Here is a 9274-nt window from a genome sequence, read left to right as displayed (position 1 = left end):
TAGCCCAGTTACTGTAGCTGAAAATATAGTAATACCTCCGAATTTTTTATAACTGCATCGATTTTTCTCAAAATTTAGAATTAGGCTCATCTTACCCCCCACTTCAAAACTTATATATGCGCTAGGTATGCTTTTTGTTCTTAAGGGGTGAAAACGACCCCTTATTGGAAAAAAAGAAAAAATATAAATTTAAGCATTTTATGTAGTCAAATCCTTTTTATTTTTGCAGTATGAGTAATTTCATGTGCTATCTAACATGAAACTTAATGTATCCCAAATTTTCAACCCCGGAAAAATCTTTAAAAATCACCCCTTTGGATGAACAATTTTTTTTTTTCAACTTGAAACGTTTTAGTCGTGCATTTTTATCAAATTAAAATTGATTTCTGATTAATTTTTTTTTATCGATTGCAACTTTTCAACCCTTGAAAAATACCCCTTCTTTCGAAAATAAAATGAAAAGATATTATTGAAAGAGTAGAAACATTTTAAATGTGCATTCGTATTAAATAAACATTTATTCCCTTATTATTAAATAATTTTGAATTGATTGCAACCTTTCAACCCTTATTAATTAATAGTTTAAATAACTAGATAGATTTCACAGGGTCTAACGACACTTAGAGTGTACGATAATTCAATAAACAATGAAATCTAAATAAAAAAAAATAGATAAATTTGGAACGAATACACTGAAGATGAATTTTTCGAGACAAAACGTCTGAATCTGGTTCGCGCTGAGGCAGTACAGTATTGGGGGTCATGAGGGTTTGCAAAAAATGTAATAAAATTTAAAGGGTCGTGTTTAAAAAAATGAAGTTGATGATGGTCCTGGAGAGGAGAAACGTTACATATAAAAATTGATTATGTCATTCGATAGAGGGCAAAAAGTGGTCCTGAGAAAGTGTTCTTCTTTTTTCAATATTGCCTCAAACAAAGCTGAAATGAAACAAAAACGGATTTCCAAAATTTCTTTTTTTTTTTCAAATATTTCGAAAACTAATCATGTTAGCCTCGATTTTTTAGGGGCATAATGTCGGTGCCCTGATTACGCAACTTTTTCCTACATTTAAGCTAGTTTGTATCTCTTACCGTTTATGTATGGTATCCAGGGTGTTTTCAAAACAAGTAGAACAAATGGTAGCGGTGGATCTACAGCCAAAAAGAACACGTTTCATATAAAAATGATCTTAGTAAAATGTTCACCCCTTAGAAGATGCAGCCTCTCAAAGTTTTCAAAAAAATATGAAATAGCGGCTATANAAGAGTAGAAACATTTTAAATGTGTACTCGTGTTAAATCAACATTTATTCCCTTCTGATAAAATAATTTTGAATCGATTGCAACTTTTCAACCCTTAAAAATTACCCTTTACATTTATTTATATATTTATATGTATTTTCTTAAAATTATCACCTATAAGATTTTTAATCGCACAAAGGCTCATTTTGCAGGGAATTGTAAGGGCTACGTGAATTGTTGAGTTGATCTTTTTTAAGCCCTTCATTTTTAAGTTTGAAGGGTTTAAAGGGCTCGAAGAGGGTGGTTCTCTCATTCATATGATAACTTAAAATGGCGATATCTCGATTAATATTAATTTTAGAGGAGTACAAAAAACAAAATCTTCAGCAAAAATAAAGGTAAATTTTTTATTCTTGTATTTTTTTCGTACAGCCTTTAATTTTTAAGTTACAGCGTACAAATCGAATTTAAAAAAAAATTTGAAAAATTAACATTTTCAAAAATTAAGTTTTTTTTCTAAATCATGCTTTGTAAGTGAGCCAAAGACCCAGAACATATTCTTAGAACATAAATGAAGGAATCTGTAAATGGATTGCATTTAATTTTAATTCTGTCGCCAAAGGCACTGATTTGTTTATTAATTTTTTCTTGGAAAAAAAATGAGACTATCATGTTATTTCGATCATATTTCCGTTAATTTTGATTCTACAGACTTTTAAAAAGGTTTTTCAAAGTACTTTAAAAAATTTTCAAATAGTTTTTTCCTAATATTTATGATTTTGGCGTTATTTAACAACGTTAACTGGTTCCAATTTAGTTTTTAGTTAACATATTATAATGTTTAAAAATCCATAACTCGGTTTATATTGCAATTAGAGAAAAACAAAATAATACTATTAGATTTGTTTATTTATTACCTTTCTTTTCGTTCATTACAACTTTTTCGTTAAATCCAATAGTCTCAGAGTTATTTGCAAAAAACTGTCCGAAAACAAGCGCTTTTTCAGTATAAAATCAACATTTTCAATGACGAAGTACTCGGAAAGTATCGGATTATCCAAAAAACTTTATATAACATTTGTTACTTAAAATTGACTCCTCTATCGATTCCTGTGGTTATTTTGGGCGTAAAAATTTCCACCCCCAGGGCAAGAGCACACTTCGGCACTACATAAGTCTTGTTCCTTGAGGCATTCCCCACATTCATTCAAAATGTCACGTCAATCGGTTCAGTTATAAAGAATTCGGAGGTATTAACCCTGAGTAACTGGACTAGTACGTTTGTTCGAAATTTGCAAGTTGAGATTCCCGATATTACTGTGGATCAAGGTTATTCTAGATCTGGAGGCAAGTCAATCTCTAAATCCACATCTTGTTCTGAAGCTGCAGTTGTGGTGTGAGAATTATTTTTCGATAAGCTGAATCAAAACCTTCCACGTATCCGCCACTGAGGTAGACTCACAACCCTTATGTCTTCTGTTAGAAGTAAAGTCTTTTCTAGAATCACCTAAAATTGTCGCAGAAGAGTGTCTGGAGAAGTGGCCCTTGTCGGATTCTTTGGGGTCTTTCCTTATTTTATTTGATACCAACCGCTTATTTGCCACATTTTCCATTAAGATTTCTAGTTTGAACACGAACAATCTATAATAAAAAAAATTTTGTATTCTCTATCTGTAAAATACACTTACAAGCCTTGATACTTAAAGAACTATTTATTTTAAAAGCATTTTTCTTTTTAGAAACTCTAAGGCTCTATTCACCACTTCCATTCGTAACTAGAATGTCTGCCGAAGACTATAAAATTCCCGGCGAAGATGTAGTCATAGAAAAAGGCACCAAAGTCTTCATACCTATTCAGGCTATACATACGGACGAGGAATACTACGAAAATCCACTAGTTTTCGACCCCGAGAGATTCAGCGAAGAAAACAAAGCAGGACGACACCCTTACGCCCACATACCATTTGGTGAAGGTCCTAGAATTTGCATAGGTAAGATCTGTTTTACATTAATCGTTAAAATAGTCAAGGAATTCGACAAAATGTTTAATATAACATATGCGAGGGAGATAAGTTCTGTCTTAAGTGGTTAGGTTTTGAATACATTTCGCACCGAACTGTTTTGGACAAAATAGGGCAAAGAATCGACTGTTAAATGTACGAAACCNGACCCCGAGAGATTCAGCGAAGAAAACAAAGCAGGACGACACCCTTACGCCCACATACCATTTGGTGAAGGTCCTAGAATTTGCATAGGTAAGATCTGTTTTACATTAATCGTTAAAATAGTCAAGGAATTCGACAAAATGTTTAATATAACATATGCGAGGGAGATAAGTTCTGTCTTAAGTGGTTAGGTTTTGAATACATTTCGCACCGAACTGTTTTGGACAAAATAGGGCAAAGAATCGACTGTTAAATGTACGAAACCTATTTTCTTAACGCTCTGTATGCGTAATTCAAGCGCCACAAATAATTACCTATACTACAGATTCATTAAAACAGATTCAGTTAATTCTAAATATACGCCAGATAACTTTTAGGTTATCCAGCGCATATTTAGTGTAATGGATAACCTTTTGCTTCTCTAGCGCATATTTACCGATCTGTTAAATAGTGATACCCGGGAAAACCGATGGGATCTGGTTGCTTATGATCAAAATAGAATCGTCAGGGCATCAAAGGGGCAATAATCAATTTACGCTGCGAAAGTGCATAATACAAGTTAGAACTACCTTCACGTGAGGTATGAGCAGAATGAAATATGGCCCTTTGTGAGGTATCTTCAAAAACGAACTACAAAAACACCATTCATAGGCAGATGCAATAAAATACCTATGGTTTTCGCTCTCTAAGCCTATAAAAGCACAAGATATATTCCCTTTTCTTTTTCTAGGAGAAAGATTCGGCGTGATGCAGACTAAGGTTGGATTAACAAGCATCCTAAGGAAATTCAGGGTTACTTTGAACAAGAAGACTAGAGTCCCCATAAAACTGTCTACAAAGTCTTTTATCCCTACGGCTGAAGATGGCATTTGGATTAACTTTGAAAAGTTGTGAAGAAAAAATGAAATGCTCTGGTTTTATACTCGGATTATTATTCTTCTTAGCTGTTACACATAGCCATTGTTTAGTCTACCTAGGTACATAGTTTACGGTAAAATCCTGCTATTGTAATTATAAGTATGTAGGAAATATTAGAACAGATACAGTCTGTTAAAAATATGCAACATTAAAAGGACTGTTTGCGTATTATTTTATGATTATTATTATACTTATACAACTAATCAGATCTTTATTGAAGTGTTTGTTACTCTGCTCTTTTTGGCGTAACTAATCGAATTAATCACAACTGGTGCTGTCATCGGGTCTAGAAGACTCTCCTAACCGATCACGTATTTAGACTCATTTGTTTCGTAGTAAGGTAGTGTGGTGTTTCTACTACCTGACTGTAAGTCTATAAGGTGAAAAATAAAAACAGACGTAAGTAATTATGACTTTGTGACTGTATGAATTCTATCTGCATATAAAATGACTTATTATTTCATCTTATTATTTATTATTATGCACATAACTAGAGCAGTACGATTGGTTGCATTGCTATAGGACATCAAATACGCTGTTCTCCTTTATGTTTAATTGTTTTTTACCTTAATAGTTAGTGTGACGTAAAAATAAAAGTCTATACTGTCTGCTAGATTATAAAGACCCTAAGCTATAACTCGGTTACCCATTTTTGGATACCCTATAACAGGGATGCTGTCCGCTGTCGATGTTTATGCGGCCCGCCAACGAATTTTAAAGGTATTCTACTCGCCGCGCTCCGGTCCAAGCATATTATTACGAGACTAGAAATCTGTGGCATCAACTAGATTACAGATTCGCGAAACACGTCGATCCCCGAACAAAGTGGATGGTTCTCGATGTTTGGTAACTCGTATAAATACGACGCATCGCCGGCTACCGGGGCAGTTAAGTTTTGACTACGGATAAGCGAACGTTATACTGTTTGAGAACTGTAATCTGTGACGAGTAAATATTTCGTCGTTCGAACTTGGCTTTTACCGACTGTAACATATAATATTAATTTTGATATGGATAAACCAGGCCCCAGTAAGAAACGTAGTCGTAAGGTTGAAGATGAAAATCGACAGTTTCATGATATTTGGACCGAAAAATACTTTTTTATTTCATCGCATAACAAAATTGTCTGTTTAATATGCAAGAGTAGTGTTTCTATTCCGAAGGAATATAATGTGAAAAGGCACTATGAAACCCAGCATCCAACTTTTACCAAATTAACTGGCGAAAATCGAACGCAAAGAATTTCCACTTTACAACGGGAACTAATAGGCCAGCAATCTATGTTTACAAAACCAATTCAAGATGCTGAAACAGCCACTGAAGTTAGCTTTGAAATATCTCGAATAATAGCGAAAACTTGTCGGCCTTTTAAAGATGGTGAGTTTGTTAAGCAATGTTTGGATATCGCCGCAAAAAAAATTTGTCCGGAAAATGTAAAGAAGTTTGAAAAAATTCAGTTAAATCGGATGACTGTTCAAAGAAGAATTACCGCATTAGCAGATAATATAGAAGAGCAATTAGCTACGAAATCGAGAAGTTTTGAGTATTTTTCTATAGCGCTCGACGAATCTACAGATATAAGTTCAACTGCTCAACTATTAATATTTTTACGAGGTGTAACGCAAAATTTTGAAGTGAGTGAAGAACTGATTGGTATGAGTTCTTTGACAAGTCAAACCAGGGGAAGTGACATGCTCAAAGCTCTTCTAGAAAAATGTTCTATAATGGATTTGGATTTAACGAAAATATCTGGAATTACAACTGACGGAGCACCTTCAATGGTTGGAAGTACATCTGGGATAGTAACTCTGTTAAAAACATATTTACAAACTAAAAACATAAATACCAAGGAATTAATGCAGTTTCATTGTATTATACATCAAGAGGCCCTCTGTTCAAAATTATTGGGATTTGAAAATGTTATGAAAGTTGTAGTACCTACCGTAAACTTTATAAAATCACGAGGTCTCAATCACCGACAATTCAAACAATTTCTCGAGGATATTGAAAGCGAATATGGTGATCTCCTGTTTTACACTGAAGTAAGGTGGCTAAGTCGTGGGTTGACACTACAGCGATTTCTTAACTTGATTGAAGAAATCCAACTATTTCTGGCGGAAAAGAAAAACGACGTCCCCGAACTCGACAACCCTGATTGGCTGTGTGACTTAGCGTTTCTTGTAGACATCACAAATCACTTGAATGTCTTAAATACGCGACTCCAAGGCAAAGATCAATTGATTTCGCAGCTATACTCTCATGTTTCGTCCTTTCAATGCAAATTGAGTCTTTTCAGGACACAAATCAATTCAGCCAATTACGGCCATTTTCCGAACTACAAAAAAATTATGGAGAAGTTCAATAAAACTGACGTCAATTTCGCTCATGTTGAAAAAATTGATATTTTGATACAAGCTTTTGAAAATCGTTTTGTAGACTTCAAAAAAGTTAAACCGCTATTGGACATTTTCAGCAATCCTTTCAACATTTCACCCGAAAATGCGCCGGAATTAATGCAGCTGGAATTAATAGACATGCAAAATGATGATAATTTAAGAAACAAATTTAATGAAGGTAATTTACTCAACTTCTACCGTTGCGTTGATAAAAACGCTTATAAAGAGTTGCGAATAAATGCATTGAAATGCGCAAGCTTATTTGGATCGACGTATATTTGTGAACAAACGTTTTCAGTGATGAAACTTAACAAAACGAAAAACCGAAACGGTCTGGCAAATGAAAATTTGGAAGCAATTATACGTGTGGCTACAAGTAATGTGGAGCCAAATATAAAAAACTTGTTAGTTCAATGCAATGTCATGCATCAAAATAATAAAACAAGAAATATTACATTGTAATGATTACATAATTATTACAACAAACATTTTTGAAGGTTATTTTATTTTTATCATTGTATTTCATACTATTTAAAAATAAAATTTTGTGTTAATAAATATTGTTTGTAGTGGCCCGTCCTTGGCTAATATTTTTCCCGAGTGGCCCCTGTTCCCTATAAGTCTGTGCATCCTTGCCCTATAAAGTATATATATTTTTAAATGGTATGTTATTTTCTTCATACAGACACAACATTTTTTTTTAGTCACACTGTAGATGAGTGGGGAGGTTATTGATGTATTTTTTAAATGGGATTGTATACATTTTTTTGCATGCTTTGATTCTTTCCAACTATATCAAATTAGTATGCCTTTGCATAACGGAATTTTTGAGAAAAGATGAGAAAACTTTCAGCTTTTGACTTTAGTTTACCGTACTCGCTTTCTAAATCATGTCAAATAGAAGGCGCTAGGGCTAGAAAAATAATTTTGTATACTTAGTAAAATTATCGACGCGTATTGGAAAACTTATGCGCGTGCAAATTCAGTTGAACAACACTAGTACGTGTGCTTCTCCAAGTGAAATTGCGTGCAATAGTGCTCTTTTCAACAAAACATGCAAAAATACCAATAATGTTCATACAATTTGCACAACTGCCGTTTTAACTAAAAAAACACTAGTGCACACTTATTTAGCACACTGTTTTGTGTGTACTAGTGTTCCTTTTAACTGAACGTGCAAAAAGTGCCAATGGTTCTTGGAAAAGTTACACAAATTTTCGTTTAATTGTAAAAAAAAGTTATTGCACACATGATCAGCTAGACAGCACTAGTGGCTGTTTTCTCCAACTAATGTGTACTAATGTTATTTTTACTAAAATGCAAAGAATATAGTCAATTTTTGCCAAATGTTTACCCGTTTAGCCGTAAAACACTAGTGCACACATGTATAGTTAGATAACACTAGTGTGCTAGTGCTCTTTTCAATTGAACGTGCCACAATAATATCGACAATTTTTGTAAATTTTGCACTAGTGCCTATTTAGCAAAAAAGAACATTAGTGCCTACAGATACCACTAATGCATTTAGTACACGGGCGTTTTGTTTAACTGAACGTGCATGTACTAGTGTTCTTTTCAACTAAAAAAGAACTCTAGTGGGCAAATATCTGTGAACAGTATTCTACATGTACAATTAGTCTTTTCAATTAAACGAGCAATATTATTGAAAAAATATAAAGATTCTGCTTTCTGTGTGTGTTGTTTTGGATAAAGAAAGGTAAGTCTATATACACATTTTCAACATAAAAATGTAGCTTTGTATAGCAGTTATAATCTTAAACGGTAATTAGATGAAATTATTTTTCATAGTAACAAAATCCCCAAAACATATTAGCATTCTAATAACTATAATTTAGCTGGTAAAACCGCTTATTAAATACAACAAATTCACTTAAACGTTTATTATTTAACGAAGAAATTTTCTATTTAAAACCACCATTATACAGGGTGTTATTTTAGCAGTTGAGAAAAAACAATAGCTACAGGGTCTTTATTAAAAGTCACAAATTTTCCTTTTAAATTTTTTAAATAAGCTATTTCCATGGGAAATTCAATTATCTAATTTTTCCTATGAATTATAGCGAAATTTTGCTTCGTTTTCGAGCTACAATTAAAAAAACTGAAAGGGGTGCATTTCCACCCCCAACTCCAATTTTCACTCTCTAATTTAATAGAACTCCGCGGTTTTTTTTTATCTAAAATGGCCCTTTGAACGATTCATGCAATAAAATTGCTTGAACGTCATACTTCCTTTTAACCCTATTTTTTTGGATATAATAACGAGCGTTCAAATAAAAACGTGGTCGAAGTTGGCTCTGACACATTGGACGTAGGCAGTAGCTTATAGCGACCAACTTAACCTCATTTCTCAACGAGCTGTATAGCAGCTGTCAGTTTCAATAACGTTAATGACTATATAACTTGGTTTTAAAGAATAATCGTGATAACAATAACAAACAATTAAAGGAGCTGCGGAAAGTGTCCCCCTCCTTGTTATAACAATAAATTAAAGCAGCTGCTGAAAGTGTCCCCCTCCTTGTTCCAAGCACTTTT

General features: G+C 33.4%; 1 protein-coding gene across 4 annotated transcripts in view; it reads left to right on the top strand.

Annotated features, from left to right (window-relative positions):
* Positions 1-4496, top strand: part of LOC108915517 (probable cytochrome P450 6a14) — a 20632-nt gene extending 16136 nt beyond the window's left edge. For 3 of the 4 annotated variants that reach the window (XM_023455301.1, XM_018721581.2, XM_018721574.2), the window contains exons 7-8: positions 2982-3233; positions 4138-4496. In XM_023455301.1, the coding sequence (XP_023311069.1) occupies positions 2982-3233; positions 4138-4301 (416 nt within the window). In that variant the 3' untranslated portion in view covers positions 4302-4496. Of the gene's footprint in view, positions 1-2981; positions 3234-3473; positions 3498-4137 lie in introns of all 4 variants that reach the window. The other variant, XM_023455300.1, reaches the window with a different exon arrangement.
* The last annotated feature ends 4778 nt before the right edge of the window (positions 4497-9274 follow it).

Source organism: Anoplophora glabripennis, unplaced genomic scaffold, assembly GCF_000390285.2.
Source record: "Anoplophora glabripennis isolate ALB-LARVAE unplaced genomic scaffold, Agla_2.0 scaffold155, whole genome shotgun sequence".
Taxonomy (NCBI): domain Eukaryota; kingdom Metazoa; phylum Arthropoda; class Insecta; order Coleoptera; family Cerambycidae; genus Anoplophora; species Anoplophora glabripennis.
Note: the sequence above shows the minus strand (reverse complement) of the source record. Positions and strands in the feature narration are given on the sequence as shown.